We start from the raw sequence: 25607 nt of genomic DNA, 5'->3' as shown, positions 1-25607 counted from the left end.
CGAATACTAATTATTTATTTTCATATGCTTCGTTTTCTTAAATATGTATTATACTGTTATGAAATTATTTGACGGTTATTATAATTAAAATTAAATTTTAATTTTTTATAGGTTGGCCGCTGACAGCTTTATAAATGAAAATAAATACTCGTAGTTAATTACATATACTACTCGTAGTATATTACTAGTAGTAGTAGTATGATTCATTCATACTGTAAACAAAGACTCCTAATTGGGGTGAGTGGGTAACTATTCGTGCATTCTGCAATTACTATTAGCAAATGGCAGCTTCGTAGGCAATGCTGCCAATCCCTCCGGCACGGGACTTTTTACTTATAGAGTAGGTCCTGCATCTGAATAGTGAACGTAGGTACTGTATGGATGCTAGGGTTATCAAGTAAACGCAATGACCTTTAATACATTCTTGCAATGTACAAGCTTTTTGATTTCAATTAAAATACTCTCTAATATAGTAGGATAAGTAAAACATTATTTAAATTGGTCCTTATGAACAAATAATTATGCTAGTGGTCGTTGTTTATTCCAATTTCTAAGCTTCGTGACCATGCGACCAACAAAACATCATTAGGGTTAATCAGCTACAACAGTTCAAAAAAAAAAACCCAAACCCCAACCAACCAAGCGTAGTGGTGATAGCGCAGCAGTCGAATCCTAGCATGCACCTCTAACTTTTCTAAGTTTGCGTGCGTTTCTAAGCATGTGCGTTTTAAAGCAATAAAAGTATCATTTGCTTCAGCGGTGAAGGAAAATAGCGCGAGGAAACCTGCAGCCGTTCTCCATAATGTTCTCAAAGTTGTGGTGTGTGGAGTCCATCACCCAACCCCACCGGGCCAACCCCACTGGGCCAACGTGGTGTACTACGGCCTTAACCCCTTTTCATTGTGGGGGGAGACCTTGCCCTGTAGGCACACTATGTTTATAATGGTAATGGTAATGTTGATTATATTTCGTTTAGGCGCCATATTGAATTGTTTACAACGTCACACAGCCTGTAAATTCTCATGCAACTCATTTAGAACAGGTATAACTTATTTTTGAACAAACTAACAGTTCAAAGCAAAAAAATAATAATTATTATGTGGTACTTATTACTTTATTACACAAAACGCGTATCATAATACAGATTATTAGACGAAGGTTTCCTGCATTTACAAGTCGCAACTGTAGAATCTGATGCCACCGTGTGTAATGGAGTATGTAGTGGTCTCGAAATTGCAGCGGTTAGTTTATCTTTACTACAAATTGGCTGATTCGGTCGTAACCGACGCTCGCGTTCTACACGTGACCGCTCAACACGCTGAGCATAAGTGATACTATTTTGAAGACCTGCCAGGCTATCAGTTCTAGCTGGAAATCTTTCCAAACTGGTTAAAACTTCTCCTACTTCTGCAGTATCTGTATCCACAATTTCTTGATGATCCAGTATCATTCCTAGGTTTAATTTAATATTAGTCGAGCCATCTCTGAAAATCAAGTATATTGTAGCTTGGTCTAAAACTCTCAAAGAAAAGTGTTCATTTATTTTCAAAGCTTTCATTTTTATTTGGAAGGGTTTGAATTTCTGAGACAGTTTTTTACTTTTCTCTTTTATGAAGTTATCGAACTCAATAGCAAGCATTTCTTCGTTATCTGGCCGTGGTTTCCCATCCGTAGGGCCACCAAGTTTGAGGATGTCGGGGTCTTTGTGTGCCATTTGAGTATCTATCATTACTTGTTGTAGTACTGGAGGATCGTTTAAAGTGTGCCATTTCCAATGAGATACAGGCCCGATACTACGGTCGAGTACTACACCCTCAGTCTGGTTATATTTAAGTCTATAAATAAATAAAATTTACTGGTTATGCGAGTCCAAAACTAGCTATCTATTTTTTAAAAAAACACTGCCTGCCTTTAATATTAGACATATACGGCCCTTATAATGTTATAATAAGCGAAAGCAGCTGCATAAAAGGTAAGTCTTTCACGTAGCACCTTTCGCATTTATATTATTAGTCGTTTATTCGGGATAAATAGTATCCGGAGGACGTCATTATCATTAACAGTCCACTATAGTGCGCAGGTTTACTCTCACAATGAGAAGACTAGGCCATAGACAATCTCGCTGGCCAAGTGCGGATTGGTAGACTTCACACGCCTTTAAGAATATTACGGGGGAATCTTAAGCAAGCAGGTTTTCTAGCTATGTTTTTATGCTTTCTGTAACTTACAAGCTCAACTCAGAAAAAATAGAGTTGCAGGTGGGGATCAAACTCTGTCCAGAGAAGCCAAAGTGTTACTTATTTCCATTAAGTAAGACTGGCTTCTTTGGACTAAACTATTATAATAATAATATTAAGTCTATCACAGCTCAGTGGTTGCATGAACTTTGGCATTAACAGTTATTTAAATAAGTACTTACCTACTTGATAATTTTCGTCGCGCGGAAATTTATTATTTTCATTTTCAAACTTAGATAGATACCTTATTTTACCAGTATGGTCGAAAACAATACCGTTGCCAAGATAATCGAACGTAGCAAGGATTGCTAGTGGACGCGAACAGCCTCTTGAATCGAGCTCCCCGCTGCTATGGATAACAAAACGCTGTTGTGCATTAACCTCTGGAATTTAAACAACTTACATTCATATTAATCTAAAGTAGGTACCTACCTACAGCCCTACAATAACATTTATATACCTACACAAAACAGTGACTTCATATTTTGCAGCTCCCCAAGAAGAAATCTTCAAAGCAGAATTTTTCAATTTACTCAACATGAAAACTTGGTACTTTGTGGACTACTGCCGCATGACTAGGTTTGTGTGTAATGTTTAACCTAAAGTAGGTAGAAAATAATTGTACGAATACTTAGCTACACTTCTTTGTTACTGAGATAATATATTGCAGTGATTGAAAACCTTCTGCATCGTAGTAATCTAGGGCTAGTCGGCCGCTCCTGTAATAAAGTCTACCCCGGCCGTTATCATCAAATTCCGCCAACTTTTCACCCGTTTCGTACTGCATTATTTTCTTGTTTTTATTATGTTCAAACCAATCGAATTCTGGATGCGCTGGTCGCATACGATAAACATTCATCTGTCATCAAAAAGAATTAAACTTAGTGGGCACTATCCCTATGTATCTTATATTTTTTTTTTGTTGTCGTCTACTAGTTTGCCTGCTTTCTAAGTAGAAGGCATTGCTACTTAGAAATCACTCTTAGCTTTAACGCCTGCTATTGTTACTCTGTAAATATATTTGTACAAAAAAGTGTTTACATACATTTTTTTTACGAACCACGTTTGTCATGTCTGGTGATATGACAAACGTGGTCTGGTCATTCTCAATGTATGTTTCTACAGTGGTATTGTCATTGATTAATAATTCTAGCTGGCATTCTTTAATTGGCCTATTTTTTGTATGTCTTGGACCTATAATATATATATACCTAATATTATTAATTCATCGTGTTTATAATGAATCATTATAATTAACATCCGATATGTTAATTGGTATTTAAGGCCATTTTTTTACAAGGTAAATAACTATTTCACGGATGCAAGCTTATGCTAGACGTTATTTTTGGTTAAGGGATCTCAATACTTTTGATTTTGTTTAAAGGCGCCATCGCTCTCATGAATCAAAAGCAACGAATAAGTTCCCTTCAAAAATACCAATTTTTACCTACCTTTCTAACCACTTTTTCTGTCGGTAACATAGTCCAACCCTTTTCTATGAACGTACGATCAGATAACGCGTAACGTATAATACCTTTCGAATTTTCATTTTCGGCCTGAAAAAAGCCACATTGCATAATTATAATCTTATAAGTTACCGGTAGCTACTGTAAGAGCGCTTTAAATGAGTCTAAACGTCCAAGTGCAATGTCGGTATACTCATTATGTACTTAATAATTAATCAAGTCAGTATTTATTCGTTTGATTAGGTGGTTTTAATTATTATAGAAAAAACAATTCTCCACCACTCCGCCGACAACGGATCACATTCGCATCGGATTTATAAGTTAACGTACCTCAGTTTTTTTGCCTTTTGACATGCTTTGCAAAACTAATAAGATAACTATAAAATTGAATATACCTAATGCTCTGAAATAAACAAACAAAAAATAATTCAATAGAAGGTACATATTTGTCAAACAGGAATGTCATGAATTAGCTAAACAGTTGTGCATGGCCAGTAATCTTCCGAAAGTTTTTTAGTAAAAAGGTTAAGCAGTCGAGCACGCAAGTTATTGTCTGCTCATTAAACATTATATATTATACCGCGGGGTAGGTATACCTGCGCTGTAAGTGCACCAAATTTAGCTAGCCACTGTGAAAAGTTGCCATTAAATAACGTCCAAACCATTATTATTCGTTGCGTAATTGGGTTTTAGTATGAAACCTAAATTAAGATTTAACCTAAAGATAGCTAAATTTGGTGTCAACTGAGATACAGAATGGGCATGCATGTATTTCAAGAAATACAATTACTTACACTTTTACCAATCGTAGGTAGCGGCTTGCGTAGTAATTCTGCAGGTATATTATCAGTATTTTTTTCAATGGCATTAATAAGATCGTCATTAAATGTCGAAATAAAAATAGGATCGATTGGTTTTTCGGCAGACTTTAATGGAGGTTTATATTTAAAGATTTTTTGTCCGATAATTATATCAGCTTTATTCAAACTTTTGGCTTTATCTAACAATATCTCTTCCATATCAAGCTCCAATTCAGAATCATTGCAAATATCACAAGAATTCATTTGAATAGTTTTATGGTTTCTATGTTCTACAATAAGCGCCAGAGGTATTTTAATTTCTGATAGAGTTTTGGGTTTTCTCCTTGTTTTGTCTTCTTCTGTTTGTTTCATTTTAACTAATTGTAACAATAGATCATCAGGAGAAGGTTTGCCAAATCTTATTTGATTAATGTTTAGTTCTTTGACTTTTGGTTCCTCAGTGATTTTCTTAGGTTCTGGTATATTTAATTTGCTGTCAGAATCACTTTGTATTTCCTGAAATGCTTTTAATTTTATTGTAGGCTCTTCCTTAGCCTTCGCTCTATCTGACGAATGAATTTTCTTATTTTCTAACCGTAATTGTCCTTTTTCAATAAATGACTGCCGTTTTTTAGTTAGGTTTTTTATGTTTTCTTCAATTTCCGTTTTCATGACTGATTTCTCTTTTTTTTCACGTTCTTGTTCCTCTTTCATCGAATTTTCTTTTCTTACCCGTAGAATGTTTTCATTTTCTTTTCCACCTCGACCATTTTGTAAAGTTTCTCTATTTGTTCCACCTTGCTCTTCTTTTCCTTTTTGACGTATTTCTGTGCCTTTCCCAGATTGTTTGTTCTTTTCTGGTACAGTTGTAGATGATCCCTTAGCAAGCATTTCCATCTCTTTCTTAGATTGCTCTTCTTTTTTCTTTTCACGTTTTTCGTTTTCCTTCTTGGATTGCACTTCTTTCTCTCTTTTTTGTTTTTCATTTTCTTGCAGTTTTTGTTCTTTTTCCAATCCCAAGTTATCTTCTTTCTGTTGTCTTGCTTTTTGGTTTTGTAACTTTTTCGTTTCTTCAAATTTTGACACTGTTTTAGTGATGCTTTTTTTACCTTTATCCGACAGTGCTTGTCTGTCTTTTTTGAGTATTTGTATAGCACTCGTTTCCTTCGTACTAGCATCCAATTCTACTTCCCGTATTTTGTTTGTTTCTAGTCCTACATTATTTTCTACAACTACTTGGTTTTCTTTATGTTTCATCAAGCTTTTACGAGTAATTTCTTTTCTTACTTCTTTGTCGAATTTACGAATTAAATCTTCTTTAAGCATTTGTTTTAATTCATTTTCTCTTGAAATTAACATATCTTGAGTATTTTTAATCAATTCTGAAGAACTCTTGCTTTTATGAAGAGTTTTTGTGATTTTTTCAGCTTCTTTTATAAAAAAATAACTAAAATCTCTATATAAAACATCTTTTCTTTTAACTAAAAGAGAAAATTCAGAAGGATATTTAGGAAGAGTATTACATGGCACCATCTTATCAGTTTCGTTCTTTAAAATGCCAGGTTTAATATCTGATATTACTGAAGTTGATTTTCTAGGAGTTTCCATGGTCTCTAGCATACGAGGTTTCTCACTTTGTTCCGCTATTAAATCTAAAATAGACGGTTCTTTATCTTGATTATCTTTTCGGACACGTGTACGATTTGGACGAAAATCTGTTTTAATTTGTTCAGACATTTTATATAATGATCGTAATTCAGCAGTTTTGTCCGTTACGGCATGAAAATTGAAATTTAGAGATTCTTGAGATATGGAACTTCGTCTTTGTGGATATTTTGTATTGTCCGTATCCAATTCTGCATTGAAAAAGTTTTTGTTTGTTAACTGAATTTTATCCACAGTTTTAGAAAAACGGATTCTTCCATGTTGAATTCCAGTTAGGTTTGTCTTGCAAAATTCCTTTTTGCTTTCGATTAACTGGTCTACTTGAGGCGCACGTATGTGTATGATTGGTTCTAAGCATGTATTTTTAAAATAAGATTCCGATCTAGTTCGATCGTATGATTTGTGTGATTGTTCATGTTTCTTGATAGAACGATTTAATAAATTTTCCAGTTTACATTTTTTTTCCTTAGTCTCTGTAGCTTTATTTTTTTTGTATTTATTGATTGAAATAAACTTTTTTATGGCTTCACTACACTCACACGGTGAAGTAAATTTACAGTCCTTAGTCCGACACTTATCACAAATAACAAGAACATCGAGCTTATTAATTGTAGGGACTTTAAGCAATATCTTTTCTGCATGTTCAAGGATGTATTTACAACGAGGACACTTCTTATACTGATCTGAAAATAACAATAAGTATCAAGTCAACACCGCCTCTGCGGATATAAAAGTATCGCAATAAGGGCTTTCAGTCAAGCAGCACTTTCTGTCTTATCTTATGAGGTTCTGAGCTCAAAGCTGGTAGAAAACTGCAGGCAAATCCTGAATATCCTAACATTAACCAATAGGGTCATTTTACGTTGGGATCATTGGTAACGAAAAGGCTTTAATGAACTTGCAAAAACAGGTGCTTTGGAGAAGCAAATAGGCCCCGAGCCGGCCTACTGAATACCCAAAAGCCTGGCGCAACTCACCCTACAAACCTATTGCAACTACCACACACTCATTTGCTGGAGACAACTCCCAGGAATGAACTATTCTCGATTGCATGCAATGCATCCTAGTGCAAGCGCTTACGGGGCACTGTGGGCTTAAGAGACACATGTTCAAGCTCACAAAGCTGCAGGACACAGATCTATGCATACCCTGCAAAGAGGCTGCGGAGACGTGATAATACATAAACGCAGCATTACTTTGGGGAAGTATATAATACATTTGCTGTTCTTGGCGTCGAACAATGCTTGCTGGAAGATCCAGACGGGTCACAATAGATCGAAACCGGTCTACATGACACCAGGGCAGGCGAACCTGAGCCGCAAGCAGAAGAAGAAGAGCTTAATATTATTAGTAACAAAAATATAAAATATAGCAACGACGAATTATATGGACGAAGATCGCACTAATTGTTTCCCACGCGTCATACGCTACCAACAACACTATAAGTCTATTTACATTAAACACACATACCAATGCGTTTGAGTCGATTTGGCATCGAGTCGAAATTGTGTGTCTAAACCATAATCCAGTTAACTGGACTGGACTGGACATATTTTACAAATAAACCGATAAGTACAAATGTTATAAAATATGGAAATAAATCTGATACTAGAGTATTAGAAAAAAAAACAATTACCTAGTTTGGGAATTAACTTTTTTGAAGCAATGTCGATGTTTTTTGTATTATGTAGAATCAATGTGCCTGTAGAAGATTCAGTCTCTCCCGTTCGACTATTTACCTACAAGATAAGTGTACAGTTAAAAAGTGTTTTTAAAAATTTCAGTCTTTATGACAGCTATTGTGTCCGTTATTGTAGCTTCGTAGGTCGTAAGATGGCCATATTTGAATGCGCTTTTTTATTTGAAGGTTATCTTTTTAGCTGTTGGAAGGATTTTACTCATAAATGTGAAACTTTTACACATAAGAAGGAACATTTACAGTGATATTTATTTTCAATTAAAAGGAAAATCTCTATCTAAACATATTCTTTTTTTAAATTCTCAAATTTTTTAAAATCTCTATCAAAACATATCCCTTTGATAAAAAAAAGGAAATGCGAATGCGAATATATCCTAGATTCCAGATTATAATTTCCGTCTTTGGAATATTTCTGCTTAATTGTTTTCAAGATCCAATGAACGGCAGAATCGATTTGTCGAAATATCCACGACGTAGTATTTCGATTTACCGAAATCTCATCAAACTGTGAAAGAGATCATCATCATGTGGCATCTCCTTTGGCTTTGTCGTTGTTTCTAATGAATTAACAAGGAAGCGATACACCGTACAATTGCTTAAAACAAATTATTTGATTGGAAAAACGGCTACTACTTACGCCTTGCCCACTACTAGAATAATGGTAAATAACCAAACCAGCACTCTTTATGTTGACAACATTTTGAAAATATGGGCAGTCTTCACAAATCTTGCAGCATGGACACCGTGGTCTAAATAAAAAGTGAATAATAAATTCTCCTAACAATTCTTTTGGATAAAAGCAGCGGTAACAAACTAGATGATTGCTATTACTAGCTGTCGCCCGGGGCTTCATCCGCGTTTTTTTGATTTTTCATAAATCTTATCCCATTTTTCCACGATAAAAAACAACCTATGTCGTAAATCCAGGATATAATCTATCTCTATCACTGTTAATTGTGATAAAAATATTAGTGATAGGTAGGTATACCGTATAGTTCGATTCAAACTTAAAGTCGTCGCGATAACCAAACTGATTACTGCCTAACAGATAAGTACGCTGCCTACTGTTAATTGTGATAAAAATATTAGTGATAGGTAGGTATACCGTATAGTTCGATTCAAACTTAAAGCCGTCGCGATAACCAAACTGATTACTGCCTTACAGATTAGTATGCTGCCATTTTAGACTGCATAATCACTTTCCACCAGATTGCAGTCACCACCAGATGAGATTGTGAAGGGCTAACTTGAAGTGGAATTTCAAAAAAAACTATAGGTAGCTGCGAGTGTAGTTTCGCGGGGAAACTTAACGAAGTTCGACAAGACATAAAGTTTGATTCGGGCTATACATAGTGCGATGAAAGATTCACCCCTAGCCCATCAGCATTACCCGCTGCTGGACTCAGACCTCCTCTCTCATACGAAGAGGATTTTAGAGCATAGACACACCACGCTGCTCAAATACGCGTTGGTGGGTTTTCTCAAGGTAGTGATAATAATTGGCACCGAGGCAGCGCGGCGGCTTAACAGGCTCAACGAGGCACGGGGATTGACACCGCCACTTTCCTAACTCCGGGCCGGAACTAAGAATTCTGTAATATAAAAACCCTAACACGTTTTTGTCCGATCCAGATTCGAACCGAGGTCCTGCAGACCCGTAGTTAAGTATGCTCATCATCATTATCATCATATCAACCCATTACTAGTTCTCTGGGCACGGGCACGGGCCTCCTCCCACAATGAAAAGGGGCTCAGGCCGTAGTCTAGCACGCTGGCTAGTGTGGATTGGTGGACTTAAAACCATATGCTCACCCCGTTTTAAATATTTAAATGTTATGAATTGATGTTGATTGACATATTTTATTGTAATAATCATTTAATATAATGCTTACGTATTATCCATTACTTCTTTATGTTATGCTTGTTAATTGATTTTTAGCTAAAATACTACAAACAGTATAGCAAAATAAATACAAAATTCCCTCACAAAAACACAAAATACAATAATATTTCTCACAACACAGTGTCTGATGTCTGATGTCAAATTTAAGACATCATGACAACTTCTTGAATTTCTTGCAGCGTTAAATACTTGATATAATCTATATAACCTATGTGTTTACGTCACTGATCTCTGTTATACTATACTTTTTGGGTTCAAATAGTCCTTATTTTATTTTTGTCCACTTCCTGTCAAATAATAGTGAAACAACTAAACATTCTTACTTTTTATTTCTGGTCATTCATCAGTGGGTGACGGAGCCGCCTAAATAATTCATGCGTTTTGGATTATGCATATTTGTTTGTCGAATACAACTGCGCTAAAAAAACATTATATTATTGACTTACTAGTTCTTACCTATTATAGTAATATACCTAGCAGGGTTTAGTGACAAGTATAACTTTTGTAACCAATGCTGACTTAAATGCTGTCTTGAAGGAATTCTGCATTGAGATAGGTTGCATTTTGGAGTCGGCGCAGGGTAATGTTTACCCTACGACACAAACTGTTCATGTGTTATCCATAAAATATCAAGAAAACAGAAAACTGGGAATAAGTGGTGGAGGCTTAGGGAATAGACCATCACGGGAAGTTTTTTAAAAAGCATTGTGAAGTAACACAATATAATATTCAACTTCTATACTAATATTGTTAAGAGGTAAAGTTTGTGTTGTCGGGGGCAATCTCTGGATCATGGATCATTGATCTAGATATGAAGCCACTTTATTTGTATGTGCTGTAGAATCTTTATAAATCCGAAAACTGGAAAGACCTTTTCGTGGTAGTCGGAGAAATAACGCTTGAACGAAAACGTCTCTTACGAACTCTGCCTTAACGATTAAGAGATATATGCTTCAGTTCCTAAAAAAAGTTTTAGAGTTTGATAATGAATACAAAAACGTCAGCGACAGCATATGACTATCTTTTGAGGTTGACTCATACGCGGACGAAGTCCCGGGGGCCGCTAGTATTAAGTAAAAGTGGAAATTATATTGTTTTGTTCATGGTTTGTCAGAAAGTAGACAAAGAGGAAGTAAGAAAGGGTAGTTTAGTATATTTAAACGCGGAAAGCAGCAAAATCCAAAAGTAAATTGAGAGAAGCTTTCCCACAAACCAGAGAGGATTAACGGATAAAATCCTTTTAATAAACTAGCCGGTGGCCAAGTCTGTTCCTTTTTTGTTATGATCTTTTATAAATCCAGTGGAAAACGAGATTAGTTTGTCTTGTAGTCAAAATACGTGTTTCTAAGATTCATGCTATCTCAATGCTGAATTTCGTCAAGATCGGGACAGATTACCCATCTTGGCGTAGTTCTGCATTGAGCCGTATATACAGCCGATTAAGCCGTAACGGTTATATTTTAATAACTTACAGGAATCGTTTCCAGAAGATTGAAAAATAAAAATTATATTGGGTGATTCCCATCTACAGGATACCCCCTCCCCTATAAATTCGGCATTGAAGGGCGAAACATTTCTAACGAACTCGCTTTTGGACGGCTATATTCTCTCAATGCATCCGGAGGGATAGGCAGACCGGCAACAATAGGGTCAAGGATATTGCGGTTCCGGTAGATAACACCCTGTCATCAAGGAAGCCTTAGTGTCACCATGTGAGTTTGTCCGTCCGACCTCCACTCACGCTTCACTCAGACACTAATTGTCTACCTGATGGAGTGAATTGTTGTTGGATAGGTCTTCAAAAAATGTTAAGTATCTAAAAACCATTATTTTAATTCACGGATTGCAAAATTTCTGCGAAAGTTCATTGTTGGTACAGGATTGGCTTTAGTCCGTGCAACAGGAGAGCTTGAAGCATTCTATTAGAGGCGCGATCTAAATGAAATCCTACAATTCTACTAATATTATAAATGTGAAAGTGTGGATGTTTGTTACTCAATCACACAAAAACGTCTGAACGGATTTGTATGAAATTTTGCATGCATGTAACCTTTACCATGGAAAAGATCATAGACTACCTTTTATCCCGATTCCTTAAGTTTCAGAGGGAAAATTGAAAATTGTTTACGAACTAAGCCGCGGGCAGACAGCTAGTAAGTTACATTTTCACCTAGTGATCGGAAATTTAGGTGCAAACAGTGAAATTAAAAATTATGTTAGATGAAAATGAATTGTAAAACACGTTTTAAATGATTTATCATTTAATAGAATGACTAGTCTTTCTTTTTCTTAAAAATATTAAATATTTTCTGCTTTAAAGAAACAGGGGCACCAGTTAATTTTAAGACTACTTCTTTGGTACAAATATTGTTAAGAGGTCCAAAAGCTAAAGCTACGACAGTACAAGCAAGGCAAATAACATTATATGGCATACTGAAGTCAGGTGTGGGCAAGGATACTATAGCCCCATTCGTCCGGAAAACTATGGGATACCCTGCAACAAACAGAAATTATATTTAACATATTATAGTATAATTATTGAACTAGTATTACATAGTGATTGTATTGGAATATTTTAAGCAATGTTGATTATATTAATTAAAAAAAAAGTATGATGACCACATTATGGCAGCCAAAGAGTTTACTAAAATCTCAGTAAATAGCAATAGCACCCAACTGCTAATATTTTTTGGAAATATTATTGTTAGTTTGTAGTTATTTTTATTTTTGGTCAAATTATTGTTCATTGATTGGTATTATAATAGAAAAGAATTAAAATGAAAATGAGATAAATAAAATCTATTATTTGTTAAGGTCATCCATAAAGCTTTTGGTGGGTCATTAACTAATAGATGATAAAATTATCAATATATTTGTAGTAGTTTCATACTTACATGGCTTTGATGCATTTATGATGGAGTCAAATGTACTGCCAGTAATTGGAAGGCTGGTGTAATTTTTTGCAGTTGGTAGATTAGCAGATATTAATGCAGATCCTATATAGAATCCATGATTTGCATCAGGTGGGTATTCTTGCCATTTGAGATAGACAAATTCAAAATCTATAGTTACCGTAGTTGTTGTTTTTGGTGGCAATTTAATTAATAGTTCAAGATGGTATGGTTTTTGCCTGTTTCTTCCAGGAGAATAATATTTTGACATTATTAATTTACTATCTGCCTCACCATTAATTCTTAATGTACTAAGCTGAATTGGTAGCCACCAAGGTGCATTTTCTAATAGCACAACATCAATAGGTGCCCAATAGTTATTAGATAACTCAGTAACTATTCCACCAAATTCTTTTCCATATCCCAGAACATATCGGTTGAAAGTTAGAGGTGGGGGAATTTTAACAAATATTTCATTATTTTCTTCATATGATGCTCTAACATTCATCATATTGGAATGGTTGATATCGTATACTGCCAATTCTAGTTCACTGCCACCCCTATGTGATAACATGATACTATTTGGCTCAGGATGCAGTTTAAATGGGTATGAATTATTGGAAGTAGTATCAACATAGATTTTACTAGACGATGAAAGTGGACAGGCTCCTGGCAATCCTTGGCCAAACAACTTTCTAATTGACCAATCCATACTTTTGATAATTTTAAAATCATATACAAGTGCTACAGTCTGTTTTATTTCTAAATTAGTCTCTACGCAACTACTGTCAGCGCACATTCTTCTCACATGAACACCAATGGAATGATAGTTTGTATTATGAATCATTCTCGAGTTGAGAAGGGATGAAAAACCATGACTAGATCCACATGGCAGTAGCTTTTTCCAAGGAGTTAAATTCTCAGTGCATACAATTTCTCTGGGCAATGATGCATACCTTAGTTGCGAAGTAATGTTGTGATTTGATTTACCAGTCACCCCTGCTGGCCATAGGGCCATTTTGGGTGAAATGGTATTCATATTTTCAATAAAATTTAATGATGCACAAAAAAGCCCTGATAACGTTGAGCTCAACTTCTTCCATTGAGTATCAACATCAACAACTTCAGGGGAGAACCACACATACAGTTCTGCACCAGGGGCAGCATCCAATACAGGGTAACCCCATTCATTGTGCTTCCATTGTCCTTCAGTTAACGTCAAATGTAGCTCTTCCACTTGATATCTTGACACAATTTCTCCCAAGGAACGTGGTGCAAGGTGAGAATGTTCAACTAGGTAATAGAAATATAATATGTATGATAATTTATGACATTTAAAGATACACTTAACAGTATATTATTTAGGAAATGGTTAGAAGCAAAATAGAGAAACATACACAATAAAATAACAATTTACACGATAAGAAATACTGTATGAAGCATTTCCAATAGAAAAAGAAAGTCAATAACTATATAGGCTATTTCTTACTTACTAAATAATCCATAATTTTTTTTCTACCAAGTTAATATTATTTTAATTTATGTGCAGTTTTAACCCCTTGTTTTTGGATTGTTAGACCAAAAATTATCTTTAATAATAATAGTTTAAACATGCCTTACTAAGGCGTACACCCGAAACGATAACCTGCATACATTAATGAATTATTACTTACACGATTCTTCTCCATTTGCCACTGTTAAGAATTGGAAGTAAACATAAAGGTGAGAGGGTGGGATTGGTTTGATAAACATTTCTTCTTTGAAATCATCTCCCTTTATGTGAAGAATAGGACTCAAAAAAGCAATACAGCTAAGGAATAGTCTCAGTTTTATCATTTTAATACATTAAAATAAATAATTTCTTGCGTAAAATTCTTTATTATTAGGCTAGTAGGCAAATTAATCTCAATTCTCCTCAATACTTTGTATTTGGGTTTCCGGCTTTTTGTTTTCTTTCCCTTTTACAAACTTCTTTAAATTCCAAATGAGGTACTCTGTCAGAAGTCATTGTCAGCTGTCAGTTCTTTAAAATGTCGAAACACTGATAGGATTTCAACTTCCAGTATAGTCGGTTATACCTATTGAAGTTAAATCTGGTAATTACCATCCCACCAAAAACATTCTGTAAAAAACTAGCTAAGTCTCGATGGAGCTGCTTGTTTATCTCTGAAAAGTAATTAAATCTAGACAAAGTCGTGCCAAGTCTGAGGCCCCTTACTGCGATTTCTTTATTATTATAGTCAATTTTGTGTGACTTGGCCGTTGAACTTTCTTTGTACGTTAGTGGGTACAAGTCAATTTGTTTACTCGTAATGTTACATCTGTTGTAACTTTTCAGAGATAAACAAGCAGCAGCTCCATCGAGACTTGGCTTTTTTTTTTTACAGAATGATTTTGGTGGGATTTCACTTCTTTTTGTAGTAACGTGGGCATATTGATTTATATTATTAGATTTTCTTATTTGACACAGTTCAGTACAAATCTTTCTTTACTTTTTTTCTGGTTCTGATTCTTGTACTGTAGCAACAGTTTTTCGTAGTGCCCTTTATTATTTATTATTGCATTCGCCCAGCTGTGGGACGCTATAGGCTAGATTAAATTAGATTAGAAGATGTGTTACACTACGCTGGATTTTTGCAACGCAAGTCGTTTTTTTTATGTACTAATAGTAAAAGGAGGCATTATATGATAATAATCTCTAATACAGCTGAGACCGGCTGAGGGATCTTCATCAGATACTTCAGACCTTCGATTTTAGACATCACATGAAGCGGCAATCAAATGAAGTTGAATATTTTTTGTAAAGGAGGTATGTCGATCTCTAATAGTTTCGTTGTGCTCTTGTGTTTTTTAATCAGGGTCACCAGATACTCCAGATCTTCCACTATCCTTGTTTTTATAGATTTCTCTTTTTGTGGCCATTAAACCCTAACTCTATAAGAAATTTCAGTTCTCTGAGTTTATATTAAGTACTAGTTCTAATATATTATTTTGATGATCATGAGTGAGCGAGTGTCATAAATGCGAAACTTTACTTTCGCTTAACTTTGGAACTAACTTGAAAATTTTGGATTTTAAGTATGTGATTGGATGACGAAAATTTCTGCGTTCTGGTCTTATCCAGAGATTCTTAAATAGGGGCCTGAAAATACGGCGAAATGGTTCCAGTAAACGATGGTACGGCATGGCAGTTTTTGCTTCGCGCTCGACTTGGCGGAGGCACTACCGTGCCCACGATATTAAAACTTGTACAAGCAAATATTTTGGTCATCTAAGATAAAAGTAAGGAGGTTGCTAGTTACCATGTTTTGATATCGATTCAATGCAAAGGATAAAAAAACACTCAAAAACACATCCCTATTCCTTCAAACACTTTAGAGGTCTGACTCCACAGTCTTGTTCTGGTCTGTGGTCTTGTCCGTCTTGTTTACTGTCATGATAATTTACTTTGTTTGTTTTCAATTTTCATTGAGTTTTCATTTTGCTAACTTCGATGTAGCAAAACAGAATTGATTTACCAATTCCTAAAGAAACACTTTCCTATGTTTTCGGATTGAGCTTGTTTTTTTTATAAATATGACAAAGGGTTAAGAGTTATAGGAGGTTATACAAAAAGTTTAGCTAAGTGAAGTTTTAGATTTAAAAAAGTGGGAGGATTTAACTAACAAAATGGATAATGAACTTTTAGATATATCCACAAGTTTAAGGCTACAACTTGGATACGGAATAGGTCATATACTTAACGATGTTTGTGCTAGTTTGTGGTTTACATATTTTTTAGTATTTTTTAATCTCGTTCTCGAATTTACCGCGGCTCAAGCCGGATACTTGATGTTGATAGGACAGGTTGTAGATGCTTTGTTTACTCCTTTTATTGGTTATCATTCCGACCATACAAACAACTATTTAAGTGCAAGATATGGGAGAAGAAAATTGTGGCATCTTTTTGGTAAGTCTTAGTGGTAAACTCACAACACACTTAGTATAAATACCTAAATACTATTATTGCACCATAAAACAGACTGGTTGTCTCAGCTGGTGACTCAAAAGCTCCTTTGCACAATCCTTACCGCAGGTATGAAAAAAATGATTATTATCTACTGTGTTTTTGTCTTAAGCTATAATCACAATGTATTCAGATTGCCTATGCCTATTATTATTCTTTACCTAACACCTTGTGGTGATATGCTGTGTTTGCCCTGCCACACCTTCGTTTATCCCTTAAATCCTGCAGTTAACTATTATATTATTTTGCTTTTGAGAAATGGTTTTACTCCCAGCAGTGGGACACTTCAAAGGCTGATGATGATGATGATGGTGATGAATGTAATTATTCTAGAACAATTTGTTTAAATGTTTCAGGTACATTATGCGTTTTGTCATCATTCCCTTTCATCTTCACACAATGCATTGGATGTTCCACAACGCACAGATGGGCACAGATGTTTTACTTTGCTGCCTTCATAACAATATTTCAAATTGGATGGGCAGCTGTGCAAATATCACATCTTAGCTTAATTCCAGAACTTGCAGAGGATCCTCATGTCCGGACACATCTTACTGCCATCAGGTAATCATGAATACATCTTCCAATTTTATAATTCTTTCACAGTTATAAAGCTGTTTTATCCAGAAGTAGCAGAGACTATATTTTACTTCTGCCGTTATAGTATCTCTGCTGTTATAGTATTTGTAAAGCAAAGAAGAACAAAATAAGCTAATATGTTGTTTTATCACATGTACACACACACTAAAATAAGGACACAAATTTATAAATATTATTGTCATGAAATGTGTCATAATGATAATATTTAAAAAAATTAAGGTTGCTACAATCATCAATTTTAAGCATAGGAATCATAAGGTAATATTTTATTATCTAGATAAACTTTGCTGTTTGCAGAGTGTAAATTTGCACACAGTTTATGAGATAACTACAAGATTCATGGGAGGGCTCTAAGTCTATGAGTGAGGTGTCTGCATGGCCAATATAATATCACATTATGACACTTAGTTAAAGTAGGTGAAATGGTAGGGAAGAGCTACATTATTATGATGACCAATGAGTGCAAGTAATACTCAGATTGGAATTTATTGCCCAACAACTTAGTTTTTAACACACTATAATGATCTATTAACTAGGATAGAAAACTTTTAATTGTGCTTTAAATTAGCAGATGATTGGTATGAATGGCTGGAATAATGTTGTGAATAAAAATATTCTTAAAAAATATTTTATTCTCAGATATTTTTAACCTAGTTTAAAGAATAAAGTAATAAATATTTATACATTTATTTTACAGATATGGATTTACAGTTTTCTCCAATTTATTTGTGTACCTGTTCACATGGATAATACTGCATGTAACTGGTGATTGTGATAAAAAAGTAAGTTTAAATGTTTTCTTGGAATAATCTTTTTTTTATTACACTACAAGTTAGCGGTTGACTGCAATCTAACATGGTGGTAAGTGATCAAATTCAAATTCAAAATTTCTTTATTCATGTAGGCCTATCACAGGCACTTATGAAGCGTTCATACATAATTGTTTACATAATTGTAACGGGATGGTGATAACTTCGTTCGCCAACTTAAATCTAAAGCTACGAGGGTTCCAAACGCGCCCTGGTCTAAGAAGAGCCCACAACAAACTTAGCCGGGTAAATTTATTTTTTTGTTATCACCATCTTCCAGTAAATTTAAATTAAGCTATGAAGCTAGAGCAATTCACACCCAAGCTTTTTTATCGTTTAAATAATCCTTAATGTTATAATAGGATTTTTCTGTAAGCTTACGTTTTATATAAACTTTGAACTTATTGAGAGACAACTCAAAGATTTCATTTGGTAATTTGTTATAAAATAATATACAATTGCCCTTGAATGAATTTGCAATTTCGTGTAGCCTAGTAAACTGCACAACGAGTTTATTTTTGCTTCTAATATTTATATTGTTACAGTGCATTTTCTTTTTAAATTTTGATATATTTTTATGGACATAAATTAAATTTTCATATATGTACTGACTATGCACCGTCATTATTTTAACTTCTTTAAATTTATCCCTTAATGACTCTCTTGGGCCCATTTTATATATCGCACGAATGATCATGAGATCTAAGATAGCAGTGGGCTAACCTATAAATGGAGTATGGCAGATAAATTAAACCCATACCCCTAAATGTTTTCTCCATCACATTGTACCGGAATCGCTTGCTGACACTGTCTCTGTCAGTAAGGTGTTAATCAGCCACCGCCAAAGTCACCAGCCCAGACTAGACCAGGGAACATTCAGAAATTATGAATTCCCAAGTCTTTTTGATTATTATGTTTATAGGAAATGCAATAACATGAAAGCTAGTATATAAAAAAAATCTATTATTTAAATTATTTTTCATTTGTTTTTCAGCAAGTAGGGCCAGCTGATGCATGGAAATTCAAACATATAATTTTAATAGCCATGTCTGTTGGTACACTGGCTTCCACTGTGTTTCACATCACTGTGTCTGAGAAACAACAGAGGAGTCAATTACTTACATCTGATAATAATGAAAGTACAACAGTACATTGTGATATATTACGCAAAGGGTTGTTGTATCAGGTAAGAATAAATCCATATATATTAAATACTTGACTGCTGTTGCCCACATCTTCCAGTTTATTTTCAGTTTTTAGAAGTCCCCCATGATCTGTTATATATTTGGTATAGAGATACTTTGTTTCCTCAAAATAATAAAAATATATCACCAATGCACACATGTTATGTTATATGTAAATGAAAACCGAAATATTACTTTACAGGCTTTAGAGGTACATAAGTTTAAAGAATGTGTTAAAACACATTTATTACAGCGAGGTTATTATACAATTGGTGATAATGACAAGGTTGCTTGGAAGCATCCGGCTCCGCTTTCATCTCTAACAAGATAGAAAAATGAATTTTAAAAACGTAAAATGTAAATTGTTGATATTGGAAAAGAGCAACTGCTGAGTTTCTTGCCGGCTTCTGCTCAGTAGAATCTGCCTTCCGAACTGGTGGTAGAGTCACTACACACATACAGACTTGACGTTTCAAAAGTGCTTATATTAGGCCTACTTGAAATAAATAAATTTTTGAATTATGTACTGTCTCTGAGACTTCTCTGTGAAACCGAAAACCTTATAGTTTTCGAGTAAACCACTGCACTGCCATACTTTATACTGAAAGAAATAAGATAAGGTCTTAAAATCACATGCAGAATTAAAATAATGTGACTCCCGTCACTTTATAAGGAACGCGTCGCGTAGCGTATGTACTATGCGCGTGTCAGTATTTTATCTTCAATAGGGTTATCATAACTAAACTTTTAGAATGATTGGGATTCGATTGAATGGATAAATAATATTTTTACAAGTTGATTCATTATGAAATATACTTATGCATCCATCATCATTATTTCGTTATTCGGTTACTCGTTGTATAAACTTATTTAATATAGTTTTTCAGGTTGCAGGCATATACATGAGCACTCGGCTTGTCGTGAACATATCTCAAGTTCTGATACCCCTATACCTCCACCAAACCTTGGGGTTAGCAGCACGGGCACTGGCTGTTGTACCGCTAGCCATGTATATCGGAAGCCTGGCAGCAGCTGGCTTACAGAGGTTGGCTCCAAGATCCTTTACGAGAAAACTAAGCTATTTGCTCGGCTCTGTATGTGCATTGACCGGCTTCCTCTGGATTTACTTTGATTCCAGCAATACCTACAAAGTGTACTTTATCTATGTTGTTGCTGTGTTAATAGGTTAGTAAAACAGTTACATAGATTAAACATGTTTGTCAATCATTTAATTTTGTAAACAGCTCTGAAGTTATTGATTCAGCAAGTGCTTATCAGATGGTACCTACCTAATAACTTTGCACTTTGATATCAGTGTAATTATATTATATTATGACACTGGTGACCTCCCTGGCGCATTGGTACGTTGGAGGTCGTGGGTTCTATTCCCGGCAGGGACAAATTTATAATATCTTAATTTTCTCTTGTCTGGTCCTGTGGGAGGCTTCGGCCAAGGCTAGTTACCACCCTGTACCCATACCTACCGACAAAGACATGTTGCTAAGCTGTTTAATATCTCGGTACGATGTCGCGAAAACCAATTGGGATTATTGGTTTTATATAACTGATAACGTTAGCCCTTTACCATCTTGGACTGCAACATCACTTACCAGCTGGTGATATTGCTGCAGTCATGGGCTTACTTATAATGGAATAAAAAAAAAAAATATAACGACTTGGTTAATTATAATAAGGCATGACGGTTTCACTGCCGCTGTATTTATCAATGAGGCATTTAATATGTAATACCTGTAAAACCTTCCAGTTATTCTGTCTATTTAACACACTACTTCCTGAAATACGCACCTTAGCATAGTTAGAATACTCTTTAGCAATAAAACAAAAAGTAACAATACTTATTTCAACAAACCTGTAAATATTGTGTCAAGGAATTTACTTAGTATTGACAGTATGCTTCATTATTATTTTTTGTTTAAATTAACATTAGTATTGCAATTCCTTTTCAACTCTTCCTTGTTGATACTAAATTATGAATTTCGGTCGTAAATAAATTGAATCGGTATTGTTACTTTGTCTGGTCTGTCAATAGGGTTTGGAGGTGCGGAAATGCTGGTTACAAGCCTGTCTCTCACAGCTGATCTTGTCGGGGCGACTACTGACGCCTCTGCGTTTGTGTACGGGCTGATGAGCTTCACAGACAAGCTCTCTTGCGGGGCAGCTATTGCTATTATACAGATGTAGTAAGTTTGTTTAGTTTTTTTTTAAATTAAATATATTACGACAATACCACACATCGCTAACTAGCCCCAAAGTAAACGTAGCTTGTATTTTGGATACTAAAATAACTGATAAATAACATACATGAGTAAATACTTATAATGTACAGATAAACACTCGGCACTGAAAAACACAGGTTTTCAGGGAACAAACATTTTCCAGTTGTGGGAATCGAACCCACAGCCTTGGACTCAGAAAGCAGGGTCGCTGTCTACTGCCCCAATTGGCTGTCAAATTATGTATTGTATGATTTGCGTGTTCAATTATCAAAAGATTAAAAAAAAACTCTTCACACAGGTTGCAGTTGTAGTATTGAAAAAAAAGTATTATCAATATTTATATGGTCAATAATATTAACTATGTGAGTGCGGCCAAAGACCGACCACCAGCGGCATTATAATATTACTATATTGCCGCTGGATTGACGTGTGGCGACTGCAAACGCACGTTTATCAATAAATCAGGTTATGTGAGTCCTCGTTGAGCTAACCAGCGAAGCTCTCAGCCGGAATCCGACACTGTCGTTGTTACTTACTGAATACGGTTAGGTAGGTTATAAATTACTTGTTGAAGCCACTAATGCTCGGGCCACATTAACGGAAGCCGCCATTGATTATCGCGATGTTAGACGTTAGAGTAGGTGCAGCCACAACGGCGGCGTTAAAATTGCCATTCGACGTTAAGCGATAACTCGGGTGGGGGATTTATTTTAACGCGACAATTATCGTCTTGAAACGGCCACACTTACGTTTATTTCCGTCTTGTTCTACCGACGTATTATTGCCATATGGGTGTTGAAAATGACCGTTGACGTAGTGTGTTCACTCAATTGAGCGCGCGGAGTATCGAAAGAAAGAAAGTATCTTTATTACTAAAATAAGGCACTTACATGCCATCCAGCGCCTCCGCTAATGGAACACAACTCAATACAGAATTAGCAGAAACGCCAGGCAAACGCGTGTAATGTGTAAAATTTTCCACCTAGTAATATTTTCCAGCTCGGCATTAGGGGGCGTCCATAAATAACGTGAGGTGTTTTTTTAAATTTTCTGTGCCTCCCTCCCCCCTGGTGAGATTTCGTGAGATTTTATTCAACCTCATCCCCCAATTACACGTGAGATTTTTCAAAATGTGGGTTTTTTACGTTAACATGTTGGATTGTTATTTTAAAAAGACCAATGGACCAAAATAGTATAATTTTTTTTTGTTTCAAGCAGGAAAGAAAAATAGCGTAATATTTGTGAGACCCCCCTCCTCTCCATCGTAAGATTAGATGAGATTTGACTCGACCCCCTCCCTCCCTTAAACATCTGACGTATTTTATGAACGCCCCCTTATGCTACATTGCTTGATAGGAATGCAGCGCTGTTTTTCAGTTGGAACCCCAAGCCAGATGAAGCGACGTCACAATAATTATCCTATCTATGGACAAGGAACCAATAATAATTAGGTTTTAATTACAATAATTAGAGGAAAAAAAATAAAGAAGCACAACTTGCAACACGTTTTGTAATAAATATCACAAAAAGCCAACGCTAGTATCTACCAGTTAACCATGCAATATGATAAAAAATATCGGCAAGTATTATGCCGATGATTATGGCAATATTGCGCATTGACGTATTCCTATTTTGCGAGGAGGGCTCGGCGATGACAAAATATAAGTACGCGAGTATTTTAACTATCCCATTCGTATCAACATTAAAATGTCGAGTGCCAGAAGAAAAATAAAGAAATTATGACAGTTTTAAATGACGTTATAGAAATTCAAATTAAAATTACGCGAATCAAAGCTTTATTCCTAAGATTTTTCATAAGTATAAGGTTTGTGTCGCTATTTTTCCCGCATTCTTTTTGTTTATAATTCATCGTAGACTTAAACTTCTGTAAATTACACTTTGATAAAGATAAATTATTTAGGAAGCCATTACCGCATACAGAACCATGATAGGTAGTCTGGCTATTTTCTGTTACGTATTTCCCTGAATAGTGCAACAAAATGAAGAAGAAAGTAGTCAAATTTTGCAATTTTGAACCTTATGAATGAAGCCATAAAAATGTTTTGGTTAGTCAATAGGTTGTGGCCCGAGCATAAGATGCATTTAATTTGTGTGCAGTGCCGACGCAGCAGACGCGTCATATTATCGCTACGTGTTGTCGTGGGTTTGCGGCGCCGCCACTGTACTCGGCCTCGCCCTCACGCTTGTGTTGCCGAGTGTGACGCACGATTCCCTTATTGTTAACAGTAAGTATCGTACAAGCTAACCTAGTAGCTACAGACTGCACATATTCACCAAAGACGAACAAGGTAATGCCTAAGTTAATCCTATAAAAAGATTTCTCGGCATAGATTTACCATTCCATAATTGATTTTCCACTGATACGGTATGAGCGTTCCCTAAACATTCATACACATATGAGAGTCGTTGTCGTACTAAAATTAAAAAAAAAAAAACTTTCCTAATAGTTAGCGAAACGTTACGCACGTTAGGCTATAACGGGCGCTAAGCGGAGTGCTGCTAAATGAGATGGAAAAATCTTGAACTATTAATTAACAAACTATACAATGTGTAACGGAATTACGAAATGCTGTTGAAACCTTGAAGGGTGCATAAGTATATTGCATAAGGAATCGCCCTGTAAAAATATATACATATTCATTTTTCCATACAAACGAATTCAAAACATTCTAAGTGTTTACTTATGACAATGCTATTGAAGAACGACACGTGCATAGTACCTACGGTACACGACGCGTATCTAATAAAGTGACAGGAGTAACTTGATTTTACTTTTGCATGTGATGTTAGGGCTGTATCTGATTCAGTAAAAACTATGTTATCTCAAAACTATTCGGATTTCGGTTTCACAGATAAATCTCAGAGACAGTAACAATGTACTTACCTTTAAAAACTCTGAAGCATTATTTCGGTTTTCATTTAAACGTTGCATAGTTCTTCATATATGTTATGAACCATATTTCTGACAAAATGGCTGACCGCTTCCCCCAATTCAGTACAATTTTCCGTTATTAAAAAAATTACAATGTTACCCGTAAAAAAAAATTGCCGTACGTTTTCTTAGTTATTAATTAAAATTGTGGGATAAAATAGAAATAGCAGGCAGGTGGCAGGTGCCAAAGCCCGGCGCCAGGGTAAAGGAGAAGATAAACGTTCGTTCGTCAAGTTTAGGAGACTCGTAAACTGACACTTGGTGACTTGACAAATGAAAACAATATAAATTAGTTTTTTTTTAATTATCATAAATTCATACGAAAAATGTGATAAAACAAACACAAAATAGCACACCAATTGTGCGGCACAATATGTGGCAAGAACTATTGAAAAGTTAGAATATATGTGTGAAATTCGATTGGTGAAAGGTAAATGCATTCCTAGGAATCTTCTTTGATTAAGCGTTACTTATTATTGTTTTAGGCATTGCCTTGTCCGGCGTTAGTGAAAACGGACATTAGTCACAATTATATAATTAAACATAGATTGACATTTCGTGTACAATGGTGTTTTCATCACCTTCCTTTATTTCCATTATTTTTATATGTTTTAATTTAAGTAGATATATTTGTCTTTTTCATGTAAACCTCTGTACAGTTTCATCTTAATAATTGATAGTGAAAGCATTAATATTAATTGCATTTTATTTTTCAGGTAATCCAACTGTTAATGATGACGAAATCATTTCAACACCACCACATAATATATTAGAAAGTTAGCTAAGCTACTATTATTATATTAAACATTTTTTGTACTTAGCTTAGACAATGTATAAAGCACAATGAAATAGAAGATGCTTTGAAATATTTTATGACATATGTATATTTTGATAAGTATTGCAAGAGTTAAGTTATTGATTGTGGAGTATTTTATTGAAACCTGAATTTAAGAAATTATAAGGTATGCTGTTGGGATAGATGTTTATATTGATTGTATATTAATTTACCTAACATGTCTTGTAATGAAAACAATTTATTAATTCCTTTTTAGAAAACAACCTATGAAATCCAAAATAGGAAAATGTTAAATAAATAAATGAAGTATAAATTAATTAAATAAAAAGACATTTACTTTATGATTATTTTCATAATTTTT

The 25607-nt window shown here is 34.9% G+C and overlaps 3 protein-coding genes across 3 annotated transcripts; 1 reads left to right on the top strand and 2 right to left on the bottom strand.

Moving 5' to 3' along the window:
• Nucleotides 1–1095: 1095 nt before the first annotated feature.
• Nucleotides 1096–9859, bottom strand: LOC120634546 (interaptin-like). Its single transcript, XM_039905239.1, has 8 exons — nucleotides 9760–9859; nucleotides 8505–8616; nucleotides 7805–7907; nucleotides 4498–6851; nucleotides 3689–3793; nucleotides 2919–3096; nucleotides 2482–2620; nucleotides 1096–1835 (listed from the first exon to the last, which is right to left on the bottom strand). Exons 1-8 carry the CDS (start codon nucleotides 9768–9770, stop codon nucleotides 1118–1120), a joined length of 3720 nt encoding a protein of 1239 aa, XP_039761173.1. The 5' UTR covers nucleotides 9771–9859; the 3' UTR covers nucleotides 1096–1117.
• A 2153-nt stretch (nucleotides 9860–12012) lies between these two features.
• LOC120633734 (GPI transamidase component PIG-T) lies at nucleotides 12013–14926 on the bottom strand. Its single transcript, XM_039904065.1, has 3 exons — nucleotides 14335–14926; nucleotides 12665–13954; nucleotides 12013–12264 (listed from the first exon to the last, which is right to left on the bottom strand). Exons 1-3 carry the CDS (start codon nucleotides 14495–14497, stop codon nucleotides 12044–12046), a joined length of 1674 nt encoding a protein of 557 aa, XP_039759999.1. The 5' UTR covers nucleotides 14498–14926; the 3' UTR covers nucleotides 12013–12043.
• A 1144-nt stretch (nucleotides 14927–16070) lies between these two features.
• LOC120630507 (major facilitator superfamily domain-containing protein 12-like) lies at nucleotides 16071–25428 on the top strand. The gene is made up of 8 exons (XM_039899759.1): nucleotides 16071–16610; nucleotides 17024–17231; nucleotides 17965–18049; nucleotides 19071–19262; nucleotides 20148–20445; nucleotides 21311–21461; nucleotides 23616–23743; nucleotides 25167–25428. Exons 1-8 carry the CDS (start codon nucleotides 16331–16333, stop codon nucleotides 25229–25231), a joined length of 1407 nt encoding a protein of 468 aa, XP_039755693.1. The 5' UTR covers nucleotides 16071–16330; the 3' UTR covers nucleotides 25232–25428.
• Nucleotides 25429–25607: the final 179 nt, after the last annotated feature.

This window comes from Pararge aegeria, chromosome 2, assembly GCF_905163445.1.
Source record: "Pararge aegeria chromosome 2, ilParAegt1.1, whole genome shotgun sequence".
Classification (NCBI taxonomy): domain Eukaryota; kingdom Metazoa; phylum Arthropoda; class Insecta; order Lepidoptera; family Nymphalidae; genus Pararge; species Pararge aegeria.
This window is presented reverse-complemented; position numbering and strand designations above follow the sequence as displayed.